The sequence below is a fragment of the Colletotrichum karsti genome, assembly GCF_011947395.1.
Source record: "Colletotrichum karsti strain CkLH20 chromosome Unknown Scaffold25, whole genome shotgun sequence".
In the NCBI taxonomy this organism is placed as follows: Eukaryota; Fungi; Ascomycota; class Sordariomycetes; order Glomerellales; family Glomerellaceae; genus Colletotrichum; species Colletotrichum karsti.
The window spans coordinates 128,491-146,894 of record NW_024065925.1 but is presented as its reverse complement, the minus strand read 5'-3'; the positions used below and the strand labels follow the sequence as shown (position 1 = coordinate 146,894).

At 53.4% G+C, this 18,404-nt stretch overlaps 8 protein-coding genes across 8 annotated transcripts; 5 read left to right on the top strand and 3 right to left on the bottom strand.

The window, feature by feature from the left end:
* CkaCkLH20_07755 (uncharacterized protein) lies at positions 1–1,188 on the top strand (the record flags this gene model as incomplete). Its single annotated transcript, XM_038890471.1, has 1 exon — positions 1–1,188. One exon carries the CDS (start codon positions 1–3, stop codon positions 1,186–1,188), a length of 1,188 nt encoding a protein of 395 aa, XP_038744079.1.
* A 1,131-nt stretch (positions 1,189–2,319) lies between these two features.
* CkaCkLH20_07754 (coatomer WD associated region) lies at positions 2,320–5,021 on the top strand (the record flags this gene model as incomplete). The annotated part of the gene is made up of 4 exons (XM_038890470.1): positions 2,320–3,283; positions 3,333–3,748; positions 3,804–3,967; positions 4,016–5,021. 4 exons carry the CDS (start codon positions 2,320–2,322, stop codon positions 5,019–5,021), a joined length of 2,550 nt encoding a protein of 849 aa, XP_038744078.1.
* A 326-nt stretch (positions 5,022–5,347) lies between these two features.
* On the bottom strand, positions 5,348–6,808 carry CkaCkLH20_07753 (uncharacterized protein; the record flags this gene model as incomplete). The annotated part of the gene is made up of 1 exon (XM_038890469.1): positions 5,348–6,808. The coding sequence occupies one exon, from the start codon at positions 6,806–6,808 to the stop codon at positions 5,348–5,350; it is 1,461 nt and encodes a 486-aa protein (XP_038744077.1).
* A 549-nt stretch (positions 6,809–7,357) lies between these two features.
* On the top strand, positions 7,358–8,392 carry CkaCkLH20_07752 (short chain dehydrogenase; the record flags this gene model as incomplete). Its single annotated transcript, XM_038890468.1, has 3 exons — positions 7,358–7,876; positions 7,936–8,158; positions 8,217–8,392. 3 exons carry the CDS (start codon positions 7,358–7,360, stop codon positions 8,390–8,392), a joined length of 918 nt encoding a protein of 305 aa, XP_038744076.1.
* Positions 8,393–9,670: 1,278 nt separating this feature from the next.
* CkaCkLH20_07751 (infection structure specific protein) lies at positions 9,671–10,207 on the top strand (the record flags this gene model as incomplete). Its single annotated transcript, XM_038890467.1, has 1 exon — positions 9,671–10,207. One exon carries the CDS (start codon positions 9,671–9,673, stop codon positions 10,205–10,207), a length of 537 nt encoding a protein of 178 aa, XP_038744075.1.
* Positions 10,208–10,409: 202 nt separating this feature from the next.
* CkaCkLH20_07750 (glycosyl hydrolase family 28) lies at positions 10,410–11,913 on the bottom strand (the record flags this gene model as incomplete). The annotated part of the gene is made up of 3 exons (XM_038890466.1): positions 10,410–11,185; positions 11,239–11,363; positions 11,417–11,913. The coding sequence occupies 3 exons, from the start codon at positions 11,911–11,913 to the stop codon at positions 10,410–10,412; spliced, it is 1,398 nt and encodes a 465-aa protein (XP_038744074.1).
* A 1,295-nt stretch (positions 11,914–13,208) lies between these two features.
* On the bottom strand, positions 13,209–14,486 carry CkaCkLH20_07749 (amidohydrolase; the record flags this gene model as incomplete). Its single annotated transcript, XM_038890465.1, has 1 exon — positions 13,209–14,486. The coding sequence occupies one exon, from the start codon at positions 14,484–14,486 to the stop codon at positions 13,209–13,211; it is 1,278 nt and encodes a 425-aa protein (XP_038744073.1).
* Positions 14,487–15,825: 1,339 nt separating this feature from the next.
* CkaCkLH20_07748 (NAD dependent epimerase/dehydratase) lies at positions 15,826–17,111 on the top strand (the record flags this gene model as incomplete). The annotated part of the gene is made up of 5 exons (XM_038890464.1): positions 15,826–16,083; positions 16,145–16,322; positions 16,420–16,592; positions 16,651–16,750; positions 16,810–17,111. The coding sequence occupies 5 exons, from the start codon at positions 15,826–15,828 to the stop codon at positions 17,109–17,111; spliced, it is 1,011 nt and encodes a 336-aa protein (XP_038744072.1).
* Between the last annotated feature and the right edge of the window lie 1,293 nt (positions 17,112–18,404).

The window sequence follows — 18,404 nt, the reverse complement described above, 5'->3', positions numbered from 1 at the left end:
ATGTCATCAACAACACAAACCAAGAAAGCCGTCCACTTCGGCGCCGGAAACATCGGCCGTGGATTCGTTGCCTGCTTCCTTCACAACTCCGGCTACGAGGTCATCTTTGCCGATGTCGCCGACGCTCTTATCGACAAGCTCAACGAGACTCCCTCTTACCGTGTCATTGAGGTTGGCGCCGAGGGCACCAACGAGAACGTCATCACAAACTACCGCGCAATCAACTCAAAAACGCACGAGGCTGATCTCGTTGAGGAGATTGCTACTGCCGATGTTGTCACCTGCTCTGTCGGCCCGAACATCCTGAAGTTCATTGCCCCTGTCATCGCTAAGGGTATTGACAAGCGACCCAGCGACTTGGCTCCCATCGCTGTCATCGCCTGCGAGAACGCTATTGGAGCTACCGACACCCTCGCCGAGCACATCAAGGACCCCAGAAACACTGCCCCCCACCGCCTGGAAAACTACAATGAGCGTGCCCGCTTCGCCAACTCAGCTATCGATCGTATTGTTCCCGCCCAGGACCCCAACGCTGGTCTGGACGTTACGCTTGAGAAGTTCTACGAGTGGGTTGTCGACCGCACTCCCTTTGACCAAATCCCCAGCATTGAGGGCATCAACTGGGTCGATGAGCTTGCTCCCTTCATCGAGCGCAAGTTGTACACCGTCAACACTGGTCACGCCACTGCAGCTTACCACGGATACAACCGCAGCAAGCGTACGGTGTACGACGCTCTCCAGGACAAGGCCATCATGGCTGAAGTCCGCAAGGCTCTCGAGGAGACTAGCAACTTGATCATCAGCAAGCACGGTATTGATGAGAAGGCTCAACGCGAGTATGCCGCCAAGATCATTCGCCGCATCGGCAACCCTCACCTCGAGGATGCCGTCGAGCGTGTCGGCCGTGCTCCCCTCCGCAAGCTCAGCCGCAAGGAGCGTTTTGTCGGCCCCGCTGCCGAGCTTGCCGAGAAGGGACAGGACTGCTCCGCCCTGCTCCGTGCCGCCGAGATGGCCTTCCGCTTCCAAGAAGTTGAGGGTGATGACGAGAGCAAGGAGCTTGCCCAGATTATGTCTGAGAACGGCCCTGAGGATGTTGTCACCAAGATCTGCGGCATTCAGTCCACGGAGAAGATCCACCCCATGTTAGTTGAAGTGGTCCGCAGAGTTCAGGCCGACAGCGAGGAATGACTACAAGGTCCCCGACTGTAAACACATTATGATTAATGGGTTTTGGATTCTTTGGAGTTGAGCATACATCACGGTTACAGGCGAGGCGTTGGGGATAAGGACTCAGCATCTTTGGGCGCATTAGTATTTCTTACTGCCTTCCACCCTTTGGTGGTCGACGAAGACATAGGTCACGAGCCACTTCGCATTATCAATGCGACGAATGGCAAATATGAATATTTACAGACTTTAAACTGAAAAATCTTATGATCAAGCTGTGATACCAGGTGATTTAGGTGACAACGACTAGCTGAGGATTAAACACTCAAGTTATTGTCTATGCTGCTGAAAATTGCATCATATATCTCCCTGAATTCTCCCACATGATGGGAATAATGAGACTAACTTATAACCTTCTTCTTGTTCTTTTTTTTCTCTTCTTTTTAAACGTGTACTGGCAACTCGACCGCAGAAGATAGTTCATTATGTGACACCAGTTGAAGCTATCGATAGGACAGATGTATGAACATTGATGGGAACTAAGCCGACACCGAAAATGACAGGTGTTGACAGTGGCGCCAGCGGTGTGCGTGGCTGATTCTTGAGGTCTGGAAGGGGGCGTGGCTGGTGGATTTGTGCCTTAGGCAAAAGCCACATCTGTCAGGCACGAACTAGCTCCTGAACTCGCGGTAGGGACACAGTTGAAGCTCGAAATACCGATCTAGCCAAAATTATTGCGACTGCTTCAGCTCTGGAAGCCATCAATTCCCACGACACCCGCTCTCGAGGCTCCCCGAACCATCCCCGCGACCGGCTTCCAGCGGCCTATCCTAATACACCCACTGATACACCGGAATTGCTGGAAAGCGCGACACATGAACCTTCCTTGAGAGTCGTCACCAGCGCCGAATATCACCCCCACTTGGCTTCTCGAGGACACCATCACCTTTCTCCTCCTCCCTTGCTGGCACTCGCATAGGTGTTCACCATGAAGGTTGACGTGAAGGTATGACCCATCTGGACTTCGCCCCGGAAGCTTTCTGCATTGTTTGGAGAGCAATCATTTGGCCAGGCTCCTGGTAGCTTTGCAGCTATCGCCAGTCTGTCATCTCCTGAACAAGCTCTTGTAGCTAACCTCACCTCCAGCGACAATTGTTCGCCCGCAGCGAGCGGGTGAAGGGCATCGACTTCCACCCCCAAGAGCCATGGATTCTCACCACACTCTACAGCGGCCATGTCTACATTTGGTCGTACGAGACCCAGCAAATCGTCAAGACATTCGAGCTCACCGACGTCCCTGTGCGCGCCGGACGATTCGTCGCAAGAAAGAACTGGATTGTCTGCGGTTCCGATGACTTCCAGATTCGCGTCTACAACTACAATACCTCGGAGAAGATCACGTCCTTCGAGGCCCATCCTGACTACATTCGAGCCATTGCCGTCCACCCGACACAACCTTTCGTGCTGACCGCCTCCGATGACATGACGATCAAGCTTTGGGACTGGGAGAAGGGCTGGAAGTGCGTGCAGGTCTTTGAGGGTCACGGTCATTATGTCATGGGCCTGGCCATCAACCCCAAGGATACCAACACTTTCGCGTCCGCCTCCCTGGACCGTACCGTCAAGATCTGGAGCCTCGGCTCCGCGACGCCCAACTTCACCCTCGAGGCGCACGAGGCCAAGGGTGTCAACCACGTCGACTACTACCCCCACTCCGACAAGCCCTATCTCCTGACAACATCCGACGACCGAACTGTCAAGGTCTGGGATTACACCACCAAGTCTCTGATCGCTACCCTCGAGGGCCACACGAATAACGTCTCGTTCGCGTGCTACCACCCCGAACTCCCAGTTATCATTTCCGGCTCCGAGGACGGCACCATCAGGATATGGCACGCCAACACGTATCGGTTCGAGCAGTCACTGAACTATGGCCTGGAGCGCGCGTGGTGTGTCTCCTACCAGAAGGGCAAGCAGGGCGTTGCGGTTGGTTTCGATGATGGCGCGGTCGTCGTGAAGCTTGGTCGCGAAGAGCCTGCTGTCTCCATGGACGCCTCAGGAAAGCTCATCTGGGCCCGCCACAACGAGGTTGTTTCGGCCATCATCAAGGGTGGAGGTAGGTCACGGCAATCAGAAGCTTGCGCGAGTATAACTAACGTCTGCAGATGCATCCATCAAGGACAACGAGCCCATCCACCTCCCCGTCAAGGAGATGGGTACCTGCGAAGTGTACCCATCGACTCTCATCCACAACCCGAACGGCCGATTCGTCGCAGTCTGCGGTGACGGAGAGTACATCATCTACACGGCCCTGGCGTGGCGTAACAAGGCTTTCGGTTCCGCATTGGACTTCGTATGGGCCTCGAAGGAGAACACGAACGACTTTGCCATTCGCGAGTCGGCAACAAGCGTCAAGGTCTACAAGAACTTTGTTGAGAAGTCGGGTGGCCTCGATGTTGGCTTCCAGGCCGAGGGTCTGACTGGTGGTGTTTTGCTCGGTGTCAAGGGTCAAGGTGGCATTTCATTCTTTGACTGGCAAACTGGGGGCCTTGTCAGAAGAATCGAGGTCGAGCCAAGAGAGGTGTGTCCAAATCGTACACGTCAGGCCCGAAAGATCAAATTGCTGACCAAAACAGGTGTACTGGTCCGACAGCGGTGAGCTGGTTGCTCTCGCATGCGACGACACTTTCTACGTCCTCCGCTTCTCGCGCGAGGCCTACGTCGACGGTGTTCAAAGCGGTCAGGCCGACGAGGATGGCGTTGAAGCCGCTTTCGAGGTCATCACCGACATCAACGAGAGGTATGTTCGATATCCAAGCCGATGGTTCCAGTACTAACATTACAACAGCGTCCGCACCGGAGAATGGGTCGGCGACTGCTTCCTCTACACAAACAACACCAACCGGCTGAACTACCTTGTGGGTGACCAGACCTACACTGTTTCTCACTTCGACCAGTCCATGTACATCTTGGGCTACATCCAGCGTGACTCAAGGATCTACCTCGCCGACAAGGATGTCTCCGTCACCTCATTCGCCCTGTCCCTGCCTGTTCTTGAGTACCAGACTTTGGTACTCCGCGACGACATGGAGACGGCGCAAGAGCTGCTGCCCACCATTCCCGCAGATCAACTCAACAAGATCGCCCGCTTTTTGGAGGGCCAAGGCCACAAGGAGCTGGCTTTGGAGGTCGCCACTGACCCTGAGCACAAGTTCGAGCTTGCCCTCGGACTTGGCCAGCTTGACACCGCCCTTGAGCTTGCCAGAGAGGCCGATGTTGAGCACAAGTGGAAGACGGTCGGTGATGCCGCGCTCGCAGGATGGCAAGTTGCCGTGGCTCAAGAGTGCTTCACGCATGCCAGGGACCTCGGCTCCCTCCTTCTTCTCTACTCCTCCACTTCCGACCGCCAAGGCCTTTCAAAACTGGCCGAGCAGGCTCAGGACGCCGGCGCTCACAACGTCGCTTTCAGCTGCAAGTGGCTCTTAGGAGACGTTGCTGGCTGCGTAGAGATTCTCACCAAGACTGGCCGCTTAGCTGAGGCCGTCCTTTTCTCGCAAACATACAAGCCCAGTTTGACGGCAGACGTCGTCAGGGAGTGGAAGGAGAGCCTCGACAAGGGAAAGAAGGGCCGTGTATCCAAGATGATTGGTGTTCCTGTCGAGGACGAGGAGCTTTTCCCCGAGTGGGATGAGTGGCTCAGCCTCGAGAAGGAGGGTGTCGCCGCGCCCGCGGTGACCGAGATCAAGAAGGTCAACGGAACGGAGTCAGCCGAAGAAGCCGAAGAAGAGGCCGAGGAGGCGGAAGAGGAAGACGAAGAGGCTGAGGAAGCCGAGGCCGAAGAGGATGACGAGTAGTGGAGTCAGTGCTCGGTCGGCTCGAATGGAATTTGATTACAGTAGGGATTGGGGATCGTAAAAAGGCCTAGATGTCGAAGTGTTTGGTCTGCCTCGACGGGCGTTGACGGTAATGATCATGCCTTGCAAATAAATGGAAGCTGTTTTGTGCATCATGTCATCCCCTCTCGTACTCTTGGCTCGCAAAAGTTGTATGTAACTATGTTTATTGATCGCGATGATTATTTTCATGAACAGCATAATTACTGTAGCCAACATTTTCGAGATGGATTGCCCGAGCCAAGCCAAAACACCCAACGCCCTGCGTCTACGCAGTTGTATTACCGCTAGTAAGTCAAACAAACCTCCCCCGCCGAAGCCGTTCTCAAGGCCCAACTCTCAACCCTGTCAAGGCCCCAGATGACAGTGAACAGGTGCCTAGCGCACTCGTCAACTTCGGCGGCCGCGGCGTTGCAGAACAGCCCGTCAGACCGAAAGGACGGGACAAAGAACGTCTTGCCACAGCTCCCAGCATCCCATTCGTCGGGCCTCAGTCGCGCGTACACGTCCTCTTCCCCCCCCGACGATGCCAGCTCGCGACACATAGCCGCCCACCGCGGCGCCGACGGCGCGTCCCATAACCCTGCCCTGGTCGTGAAAAGAGCGCCGCCGGGACACTCTGACCAGTTCCCTTTGAGCGTGGCGTAGACGCCGATGGTGCACGTCGCGAGGAGCCACGTTCGCCGGACGGACTCGGAGAGGACCCAGAGGTTCCAGACGGCGAGGTCCGAGTCGTATGTGTCTTGGCCGCTAGTACCTTGCGGCCCGGAGGAGGAGGGAGTGCAGTATTTTGACCCCGGGATGAGGTCCGCGGAGAGGGTGTTGGCATCCAACACGGCCGAGTCCCAGAGTTGTCGGCACCAGAGAGACAGCGTGGGGAGGTGGGCTTCTGCTGCCGTGCGCTGGGTCACGGAGCCGTCGAAGAGGCGGATGATGGTGTAGACGAAGAGGGCCTGGACTCTCGCCAAATGGTCCCGCGTCTCTAACAAGGGAACACAGAGGGTCGTCTCGTCGGCCACGGGCTGGGACGCCATCAGGGCGGCGACGCGCTCGTCGAGGATGCGGTGGACGAAGGCTTCGTTGTCGGGGGTCTTGTGGTGGTAGAGCGAGGCCGAGGTGAGGGCGTCTTGGATGGCGGAGGGGAAGTGGTTTCCTTCCGCGTACATGCTGCGGTGGATGAAGGGGTTGTGGCCGTGGAGGACCCAGCGCTTGACCCAGGTCTGCAGGCCGCGCGTGAAGTTTGTGAGGACCGAGGTCGGGTAGGTGTCTCGCTGCGGGTTGGGACGGCGGTCGATGTGCCATGTTGAAGGGGCGAGGAACCACTTACTTTGGGCTAGGCTATCGATGATTGTCTTGTTTTGGGAGCTGATAGGGGGGTTGGTGATGTTTTGGGAGCGGTATGCATCTTCGGGACTCGTTGATGTTGACGGTACGTATGAGGCGAGGTTTGTGGGCAGGTCCGGCGGGAGAGTGCTGAAGTCGATCCACGGGGCATTGCACAGTCCGACGGGCAGCAGCGGATCGGCGTCGAGGGAGAATAGATCGACCGCTGCGGAGGTTGGAGCTGCCGCGGATGGATCTTGGGTCCCGGCGGTCTCATGGAGCCGATGCCGTCGGCGCTTGGTGGGTGGGTAGTGGCAGTCGATGTCCCGATCGTCGCAGCGGGTACATGACGGGAGAGTCTTGTCGCAGCGGCGTTTGGATTCCGTGCAAGCCGTGCAGGCTTTTTGCTTCGATAGTCGCGCCATGTCTCGTGGACGGACGGGCGGGCGGGTGTGAAGTGTTGAAGTGCGGCTTTTGAGTGTGTGTTTTGTGACTTATAGGGCAGCTTTGCCTGATTGATCGGACGCTCAAAATGGCAATGCTACCAATTTGGTGACCTATGGCGAAGAATGCAGGAGGGTTGAAAGGAAGAAGGAGAGGTAGGTATTCTTGGGCATGTAAGGTAAGCCGGGCGACGTATGCGGGAAAGTGGGGCCTCGTGCGGGCGAGTTGCGGGTTTTCGGCGGGCGATTTGCGGAAAACTTGCGGGATGTCTCCCGGAGTGCGGGGCTTGACAGGGCCCGACTGTCCGTGTTTGGCATCTGTTCTACAAGCGGTATTATTGCAATGGCAGATTTGGCACCGCGTATTGTGTTGGAGGTGATGGTATGTATAAGAGTAAATCTTTTGCTTTTCGACAATATTTGAGGATTTGATGGATAGTAGCAACAGATTTCAAGCTCAACCAGCATAGGAAGGACACAACATTCGCAATTCAGTCTACTTCCAAGGACGCCTGCATAGATATCACCGGGATGGATTCTCACTTCATCAAAACCGCTGGGGAGGATGGCACCACCTTCACCAAGATCCTCCATAAGAAATCGTACCCCACAATCAACCCCGCCCGCCCGGAGCTGTCTCAAGCGGGCCGAACGGTCTTGATCACCGGCGGTTCAGCCGGTATCGGCTTCGCCATTGCTAGAGGTTTCGCGCAGGCCGGTGCAGAACGCGTCATCATTCTCGGCAGGCGCCAGAAAGTCGTCGATGAAGCCGCTTCCCAGCTTCAAGGGGAGTACCCCTCGGTCAAGATCGACGGTCGACAGTCCGACGTGAGCGATCTCGACTCGGCGGACGGGCTTTGGGGGGCTCTGGAGTCTGAAGGCGTCCATGTTGACGTCTTGGTTCTCAATGCTGGCGTGACGACTCAAGGAAGTCCGATTCTGGAGCTTGGGCGGGACGAGATCTGGAGCCAATACATCGTGAACGTCCGCTCGCATCTAGATTTCACGGAGAGGTTCTACAAGCAGAGAGGAGACGAAGATCGTGGGAAGGTATGTCTCTTCTTCACAAAATTTATGGCGTCTTCTTCGGCTGCTGATGAGTATCCAAGTTCCTCCTCAACGTCTCGACAGAAGCAATCCATAACATCGCCAAATCGGGGCCGTGGCCGTCTTACAGCCTGACCAAGAATGCAGGGACCATGTTATTGCAGCAGATTGCGAAGGACACCCCCGCCGAGAAGATGCAGGTCATCAATTTCCACCCTGGCGTCGTTTACACCGACGTCTTCAAGCAGAACGGGGTCCCAGAAGATGCGGTTCCTTTTGACGATGGTGAGTGATATTGGAGTATAGTTCTCAAACCCGGGCCGTGCTAATGAGAATTACAAAGCCGACTTAAGCGGCAACTTTGCCGTGTGGGCGGCTTCCGAAGAGGCCCGGTTTCTGCACGGCCGTTTCGTTTGGGCGGGTTGGGATATCGACGAGTTGAGGAGCGGAGAGATCAGAGAGAAGCTTGACAGGAACCCTGAGTTTCTCAAGGTTGGTGTCGTTGGTCTTCAAGAGTAAGTGAGTGTAGTCAAGAGGCAGGTCTCTTGGCCCCGTGCGCAATAGAAGGGCACACTCACGCGAGAGGCGACACAACACGCAAATGTTTTGGCTTATTTTGTTTTCCATCATCCCATCTGTATCTGAAGTCAAGTTTTTAGATGTATTAGCGAATAATAGTGAAGGTATATTTCATTTATTGAAGGCTGAGTCTTGCTTTCAGCTCGGCTGATTGCCGCTTCGGGAGGCCGTTGACGCGAGGTGATTGAAGGGATCTCAGCCGACGCCACGTTGGCGTTTGCCGTTGAATTCACGATAGGTTTGGATTTGCCAAGAAGTTGTGGCACAGGGCTGAATCAGTAGTTAAATGCCGTGGCTTAGAAACATAACGTTGAGTTCCGTGGACTCGTAAGCCCATCTTCTATCGCCAAGCTGACCACCGTCTGTGGTCCTAGAACGACAAGATGCGAGAAGGAGCTTAGCGAACTTTTAGTTTGAAAGGCTCACGTTTTGCGTCTTCTTTTGATATTGCTGAGTACCTAGTGTAGGTACCAAGGTATAGAAGGGAATGGACGAGTATCTGCATTCAGCCCAACGTGCCCCTTGGTTCTCTCAACTGTCTCCGAAGAGCTTCTACCCCAAGTATGAGGCAGATGTTCGGAAATGAACGACCGATAATCGACATTCCCATCACTTCGGCCTAATCTCTAGGCACCAGTCAGCCAATTCATGTCGTTCTAGCTTACTTCGCGTCTAGCCTGACGACTAGTTGCGCCACTTCCCCTGAATGCTTCGTCGAAACGGCTCTAAGCTCGTTAAGCTCACAACTGCCTCCTTTTATCTGAGTAGTAATTAAGGCACATCTTGATCTTGGAATGCGGATATCCTCAGCCCAAGCCAACAGGTCGCCATCCCCGAAGCCATAGTCAACCTTTGTTTCCGGTCCAGTATCAAGCCGTTCGAAATCATAGCAGTTGAGCTCTGATCTGTTGACATTCTTGTCATGTTCCCGACGCCATCCTGTCAGAGCTAGGCTACCGCTAGAGAGGGCACGGTCTATATGGCGGCCAGCCGGCTCACTCGCGATGATCTTATTCTTGTTATTGGAGATTAGGCGTCCAGGTGTTGATTAGGGGTAGTCATTGCCATGTCCTCTATTTAATGAGGGCGTTGCCGAGTATCCGTCCTTGTTGTCGTTTTTACTCATTATCGGTGTAAACAAGACAACCGCATTTCCCACAATTCTCAACGGTCAACAATCGAGTTTCAAGGTCAATAACTCACTTAATACTCTGCAAAATGCACAACTCGATCGTCTTCGTCGCGGCACTCGCCGGCTCTGCCGTCGCCGCCATCAGTAACCCCCATCCTGACCACATTCGCCGCGATATCCTCCCCCGCCAGACCGAAACCATGGCCTCGGCCGACCCCTGCCTCAACGCCCTGGCTACCGTCTACGCCAACGCGCCGACACCGCCTGCGAAGGTAGTCTCCTACGAGATGACCGCCCCTGTCCAGACGAACCCCTGCAGCGTCACCGTCCCGTCCGACCTCAGCTCCGACTACGCCAGCTATACCTCCGCAGTCCTCAGTTGGGTCGATTCCAACTCGGCCTCCATCGCCTCCGCTCTGTCTCAGTGCTCCACGCTCACCGATTTGACGACCGAAGTCCCTGTCTGCACTGCTACCGGCGGTTCTGGTGGTTCCAAGGCGACAGGCGGTGCTGGCGGCTCTAGCAGCGGCGGTACCAAGTCACCCAACGCCGGTCCTCGTGAGACTGGTGTCGTGGCTGTTGTTGTTGCTGCCGCCGGTATCGTCGGTGCTGCTTTGCTGTGAGGGCTTGTGGAGTATGATATAATTGTACTATTTGGGAGTAAGGACTTGATTTTGTTGGGATATCAAAAATGTATTTGCAGTCAAAGTTTGTACATGAATTTACATCGCCTTTAGAGAGTTGAATCGACGGGTTCTCTTTTCGGTTTTTACTCAGATTCCTTCGTGATGACCTGAAAGCAATGAAGCAACAAGATATACCCGCTTACTCGTCGAAAGGTCTAACAACCCACGGCGTAGCCTCTGCCAGCGCCGTCGTGCACTTAGCGGCCAAAGCCTCCTTGGCCTCGGTGCTGTTGGATGAGATGCAAGGCATGCCTATGCCGCCCTTGATACCATCGCACAGAATAACGGGCTCTCCACCACAAGGAGTCGTGATGTTGAAGTTCTTGAACTGGATGTTATCACAAACAGCATTGGGGTTGGTCGAGCAGGTCAACTTGGCGACGGCGCGTCCATACTTGCCACTGCTGTATCCAGAAAAGTTCTCAAACAGAATGTTGGTAATGTTCATCTGCGAGGGGTACTGCTCGCAGGTGGTAGCGTTGATGTTGAAGTAGCAAGAATCGATGAAGGCGGTGTACTCGTTGTTGGCCTGCCAGAAGTTGCGGAAGGTGACATTATCGATGAAGCCGTAGCCGACGTTAGGTCCGGCCCAGGTCTTGAGGCGGGCGCCGTGCTGGCCGTTGAGCATCCAGACGTTCTCGATGACGACATCCTTAACAAAGCTCTTCTCGCCGGCGTACTGGCCCAGCGAACCCATGGATTGACCGTGAGTGCCGTTGCAGTACATGGTGTCGACGTGAATGTTGCTGGCATTGGACTTGGGAGAGAAGCAGTCGTCGCCGATGTTGACCCATGTGCGCTCGACGCGGACGTCCTCGACGTTCAGGGAGTCGAAAAAGTCAGTGTTCTTGGGCTCCGCTGTGTGGTTGTTGGATTCAGCGGTGCAAATAACGTCCTTGAAGGAGATGTCCTTGGCTGGAAGGAATGTTAGCCGGCCAGCGAGTAGAGGGAGATATCGAGGAACTCACAGGTCACAATGAAGGTAGTCCAGCAAGGAGAGTCCTTAAGGTGGATGCCTTCCATAGACAAGCCCGTTGCGTTCTCCGCATAGAACAGAATCGGGCGCAGGTAGGAGTTGCTGGGGTCGAGAATTCTACAGCTTGTCAGCGGATTTGAAAGGCGATCAAGATACATGCAGGGACTCACTCAAGACCAGCAAACTCGTTCCACCAGCGTTGGCCGTTGCCGTTCAAGACACCCTCACCGTACAGCTTGACGTCCTTTCCGCCCCATTTCCAGAACATGATGGAGTTCTGGAAGGGATGGTGGAAGGCATTGGCCTGCCAGTATGGCGTATCATTGGTGAACTTGATCTCACCCTCCCAGTGGACATGCACATCGTTGAGCCAGGTCAGGTCCAGAGGCTTGCCGATGATGAACGTCTGGTTGGCGGGGAGGTACAGAGTACCGCCGTTGTTGGCCTTCTTCAAACCTTCGAGAAACTCATCCGAGATGTCGTCCAGGTCGTCCTTGGAGGCGCGGAGGGTGTAGGTCTTGCGGTGGCAGTCCTTACCGCGCTTCTCGAAGGGATGCTTCTCGCGGAACTCCTGGATGTTACGCGGTACGCCTGCCGGGAGCTCAATCGAGCTGGCGATGGCGGTACTGGCGGCTGCCAAGGCGGCGAAGAGGGACGAGACTCTCATGGCTGCGTGTGAGACTGGGCGACGTCGAGAAAACACACACGTTGAGTAGGATTGCCAAGTGAGTTGCCAAGAGAAAGGGCTGCTCGGGAGAGGTGATCAGCCATCCATTCCGACTCTTGTGAGGCCGAGCCTCTTCATATACTCGGCCAGCTTGGCATTGGACCTGCATCGCCAAGGGACATTGGCACAGCTCTCCTCAATTCTTCGCTCGCCTTTCCAAAGATCATCATGACCAACATTGCAAGAGCTCCAAAACCACTGTTTATTTCCCCAAAGTCGGGGTAAGATGGCAGGGGCCGATATGAAGCTAGTCTCGCTTCGCCCAGCCATCTGGAAATAACCAGGCCTTTGCTGCACGAGGGGAGAAACCACAGCGTTCCATTCCACCTATCACGCCTTCGGCTCTCCTCTCGCCCATCGCCCATATCAGTCCATCCGCGTAATCAACAGCCCGTCTCGTCGGGTCGCCACCCGGGCTCGGTCTGGGGTGACCAACCTCACCTGCATCTCGACGAGGTGAGAAGTTGGGGAAGCTGGAGAGATGGGCTTGTTGGCTGAAGTGGATTCGGAGATTGTGCAGGTAGCCTGCATATCGGTATCCAGGGTCGAGTACGCTGTTTGGTGAACGCGCGCAAGTGATTGATGGGATTTCTAAACCGCTGTCGCCGGAGAAAACTGACCGACAATCGGATGGGTTCGACCTGCGTCGTTAGTCAAAATCCCCCGCACGATGCCAATTTCCCCCAGTGATCCATTTCTTTTTCTCTCTTGCCCCTGGTCGTCCCCCGCGCCGTGATGTGGATGGGAGATGGTTAGTGGATGCGTGGTCAAGAGAGGGAATCTTTCTGCGGCGCTGGCGCCGCAAAGCTTCAGTCATCTTGGCTGGCTTCTTGGCTGCTTAGCCACTTGGCGTTTCTTGCCAAGACATCATGGTGTTGTTTCTCGGAAATTATTACCGAGGCGACCGCATGGAGACTACCTTACGTAGCGCTTTCCGGGGCAACCACCAAGTAACCAACCCGTTAAATTCTCACGCACACAACTTAGACAATATGGAGTGATTTTATAAGATCTCGATTGTCTCAATTCAACTCATGTCTCAAGAAGATTATCAACTAATCAACTTTTGCAGATTTTCTTTGGAATCAGTATTAAGGTATGTCTTATTTTTGGCTGCTGGCCAGGGTTCAGGACCATTCACGACAGATGGACATGCGTTTTGGGGTTCCCAGCATTATTAGACATTGTATTGAGGACGTGGCTACTAATATGTACAACTAGTTCACTAACTACGTTCAAGCTCCTGGGTTCCTCGTGGTTTCGTTCTTCGCATACACCTGTGCTTCGACGCCCAGAGTCCAGATCTTTGCGATATCCCGCGTGTTGGAAATATTGGCCAGCGGATTGGAGTTCAGCATCACCAAGTCCGCCCTCTTGCCTATCTCGATAGAGCCTCTGTCCGGGACGCAATGGTATCTGGCAGCTTCCCGGGTGGCGGCATTAATCGCCTCTGCGGGCGACATGCCAACGTACTTAACCAGATTCTCCAGTTCAAAATGAAGCGTCAAGCCGAATGGAACTGATATGGTCGTATTGCCCATTTTCAAAGAACCGACAGCATCGGTTCCAGCAAGAATTGGAATTCCAGCCTTATGGAGAAGGTGAGCATTTGCGTGCGCATTATCGATTGTGCGGTTGCTCCCCGGCTGAATGTTCAAGAACTTTTCAAGAGCGGGCTCCCGATACCCGTACTCGAAGATGTTCAAGGTCGTCGTAACGTATTGACGCTGATCCAGGATCTGCTGAATCACAGCTGACGATAGGACCCCGTCGTCCGGGACGTGCTGAATTCCGTTGGTCAAGGAGTCCGCAGCCTGTTCATAGGCTGCAATTGTTGAGGCGTGTGTCATGGTCTGTTTCTGGAATTCGTTGTGGGAGGTGTGAACCATCTGAATTTGTTGCTCCAGAGAAGGGCCAGCGACTTCAGCCGTGATCTTCAAGAAGTGGCTGCCATTGCCCATCTGCCACCTCGTCCACTCCAGGATGTCTGTACTCGGGTAGATGAGAGTATCCCTAGCACGGGCTGGATACTGCTTATCGTGAAGACTTCCGTTTCCGACAGCTGCCATCGAAGCATACACGAATGAGGCCAAGCCTTCTTGTCGTGCCATGAGGGCGCACTGCGTGTAGTTTTGACAGTTCATCTGCATCGCAGTTGTGCAGCCATATGAAGTAAAGTCTTCAAGCGACTGAACATCGGTCAAGTGGACGTGATTGTCGATCAGGCCCGGGATGAGGAATTTGCCGGTGCCATTCACGATGTTTTGGGCGTCGGCACATTTGCTTGCAGGCACTATGTGGCCGCCGTCGAGGCAAATTTTCTGTGGCTTGCCGAATCTGCGGCCGTTGAAAGGACGGATGTCTTCGATAGCAGTCTTGACGCTCGTTGTTGATGTAGAGCGCCTGACGTTGTTGATTGAAGTGTGCTCTTCGTCGCCCACATGGAATGGACAGGCTTGACTGATTGCGCACAACTGTGATGCCGCGAAGGCCAAAGGGAGTAATTTGAGCATTGTGATATCAGATTGAAAGGCTGAGTTCTAATTGATGTGGTAGAAGTGTTAATTCGTTGACTTTGCTCGTTGACTTTGCTTCCAGGTGACAGCAGGCCTCTTCATATTATATGTCGTGAACATTCCGATCTTGAATTCCGTCGGGCAGTTCAACCGCCCGCAATGGTCACTGTAGGATTCAGTCGTGAACTAGCTCATGCGAAATCGTATTAGTCTTTGGCAAAGATCATCGCGAATTCTTTACTGCCTACACATCATTTCGAATGACATTCCGTAACGGGGTTGGCTGAGCACTAAGACCCTCCAAGGCAGAGCTTAGCATAGCCATAGCGCGGCCTCCACAGCCCAGCTGAACTGATCCTTCAGCGACGTAAGTGGCCACAGACTAGCGGTATCTTCCACGTCGGCCGATTTCAGAGATCTTTCGGGCCCGAGCGATCTCAACCGGGCTTCCAGTTCGAAGGATTGATGGAACGGAGATATTTGGTGACGTGTGCTACCCAGCCACCGGACGTACCGGTGAGACACGGCGCTCCGGAGCGTGTCGGAGCCCGATGGGGTCCGGCACGGGTCAGCCGGCGGTTATCACCGACCTGGAACGGCATAACCTGGCGCCGATTGACTTGCTACCGTCGTCCATCGCGAATGCAGACACAAGAAATAACACATTCTATGTTGAATTGGATAAGGTAGTTCAAAAATAAAAAATGATGCCGACATTTAGTTGATTTCGACACCGTTCGACCACGACATGAACTCATGCTGCGCACCTATGTTGTATGAGTGAATCGTAAAATAGTGGTAGAAAGCCATGAAACTCCCACTCATCGACGGAAATTTCAAGTAGAGTTGTTTCTCGGAAGCAGAGTGAGAAACATCAACTCAATTCAAGTAAGTCAATCTCTCCTGTATTCTTTAAAAGCTTGAGTGACAACTCGGTAGTCAAAAACATCGCAATGACCTTCGAGCTGCGTCCGGCTTCCCTTATTTGCAAACCTCAAATGAACCGTGGATGCTACGTCATTGTCCGATTCGTAAATACCGCAGGAACACCACCTTGAATCTCCAATCGCTTACCGAACCCCCGAAGGAGGGGTCGCAGTTATCCTGAGAAACCCACTCTTGGCGGGAGACGGTGATGGAAATGTTACTAATCGACAACTGGTCCATCTCCACAGGGAATTAGTAACACAGGAGGAGTAAAGTCTTGAGTCTCACCGGTTCTTGCATGCATTTGATTTTAGATTTATCAACCGCTCTTGGATCTTCTCGTCAAGCTTTTGATCGCACACCCTAGTGACCCTACTTTTCCTGTCATCATACAGATCCCTTGGTCACTATGTCTGAACTCACAGCGCTGCCAAAGGGCTCGTTGATTCTCGTCACCGGGGCAAACGGATACATCGGAGCCCAGGTGATCAACACACTTCTTGAGTTGGGCTACCGCGTGCGCGGCACCGTTCGATCTGAAAAGCCGTTCCTGAATGAGTACTTCAGTAAATATGGCGATGCTTTTGAGCAAGCCATTGTACCTCATCTCGACGATGAAGAGGCCCTCGGGCTTGCAATGACTGACGCATCTGGCGTTGCTCTTGTGGTATGAACAATATGTTGTGCTGGCTTGCTGATAAGATCTTGACCACTCACACATGTCCCAGGCATCGGACCTCTCTTTGAGCGACGACCCTCAAAAGGTTATTCCCTGGGTCGTGAAGTCAACCGAAATTGCCTTGGCGGCTGCAGCAAAGCACAGCAGCATCAAGCGCGTGGTTCTTACGTCGTCTGCTTTTGCGGCGATAGTGCCCCAATACAACAAGACTGCTGTTGTTAACGAGGGTACGTCTTCACGTGTTTCTTATGCTTAGAGTGGTTCAATGTCAACACTGGGTTGCATAATTTGCTGCACGAACAAAGCCCTAATTACCTTACACAGACACTTGGAACGAGGCTGCTATTAAAGCGGCCTGGGACCCAAACACCCCGAAGGAACTCAAGCCGGGTGCTGTGTACGCGGCGTCCAAGGCAGAGGGAGAACGAGCCGCTTGGAAATGGGTTGAAGAGCACAAGCCTGGCTACGTGTTCAACGCCATTCTTCCAAATTTCAACGTAAGTAATTCGTTTGGTTTCAGTCGCTGTTATCAGTCTAATGCTTGCGTCACCACAGACGGGAGAGATTCTTCGTCCTGAAATTGCGGGCTCTACCATGAAGTTCGCCAGCGACTTACTGAGAGGTCAAGATGCTATGCTTCGCGCCTTCATGCCACGTAAGTAGCCTATTTAACGTCCAAAATTACGCGGCGACTAACCTGATATCTCATTCTAGAATGCTATGTCGATGTGGGCGATGTTGCACGCCTTCACGCCATCGCCATGCTTGCTGAGCCTGTGAAGTCTAAGAGAATCTGGGGTTCCGCCAAACCTGTCAATTTCTCTGACTTCGTTGATGTCTTGCACGAATTGAGACCGGATAACAAGCTGATTGCAGAAAAGCCGGAGAACGAGGGCCGTGACCTTAGTGAGCTGCCGCCTGCTGTCGAGGCCGAGAAGTTACTCCAGAAGTACTTTGGACAGAAGGGCTGGACTCCGTTCAAGGAGAGCATTGAAGCAGGAATTCGCGGCATGTAGAGACACGGAGAGAAGTTTATCCCAAGCTATTCTGTAGACTAGTATAAGACGCCAATGAAGCCCAGATATTCAACCTGATGTTATTACATGTCACTTTGGCGTCTTTAGTAATGACGAGTGAGGCCACCTTAGACACCACGGCATTTCACTACCATAATTTGCAGTAGAAGATATGGCTTGACGGTCAAGGATTATGATGTTGACAGCATGCAGCATATTCACACTCTAGTCCCTTTCAACAATAAAACACATGAGCCTAGCTAGTATCCGATACTACATTGCGCTAGAACAGAAGAAAACATGAGCGAGATCATATGAAATGAACATCAATTGTGCTTAGAGGACTGTGGTATTAAGAAATAAAAGCGGCCGTCTCAGGTGATGCCATGTTGTGTCGAAAAACCATCCAGCGACACTTTGAGCCTACATCAAGCAAATGCCTGCGTTACAGTCCTGTATTAAGATTAGCTTCTCTCCATAGAACCTGCCGAAGGGAGATACGAACCGCCCTGCAGCGAGCCAAACATATCTATACATCAAATTAGCCACCATGTAGACGCCACATCGAGAAGCGTTGACCTACGCATTTGTTGTGCTGACCATTGTACCTGCAGCAGACATTATATCTGCCACTAGAGCCTTGACCTGGACTCGGAGATCCACCATTGTCACCAACTGGTCCACCATTCTCGCCCTCGTTGTCATCGCCGCAGTCGGGTGGGTGACCCCTGCCGAGCAAGATTGGGTCACGAAGGTCGTAGGAGTACTGCATCAGCGTTTCGGGGCTTGCAGCGTACGCGGCAGCCGCGAATACAAACAGAGAAACAAGCAACTTCATCTTGACAACAGTCTCGCCAGGGTTTTGAGTGTCGGGTTGTTGCAAAACGCGGAGCGACATGCAAGTGACGACGGGAGAGCACGAGGCGGTTGATATACCCCGAAGACTTTGGGCCTCGGGACGGTGCATTGACTATGCTTCAGCGTGAGCGTCACGTTTTCTGTTCACTTAATCATCGAAAGTTTCCATCCCATATCCACGTTCTAGAATCCGGCTATCTCGGGAAACACAATCGCCTGTTCATCGCCAATAATATGTAACAAAACCCTATGCATTGTTCTACGCTTTGATTGCTCAGCTTTAAATGCCTTAAGCGTGCGAGTCTTCAGCCAAAGTTTAAGTTCTCTGGATCGGTTTCTCTCATACTGAAGGAGTAAAAAACTGCTTATTGAGAGTCTGAGGGCTGACATTTTGCAACGTTCCGGAACTTCCTTGCAGATCTGCTGCATGCGCAC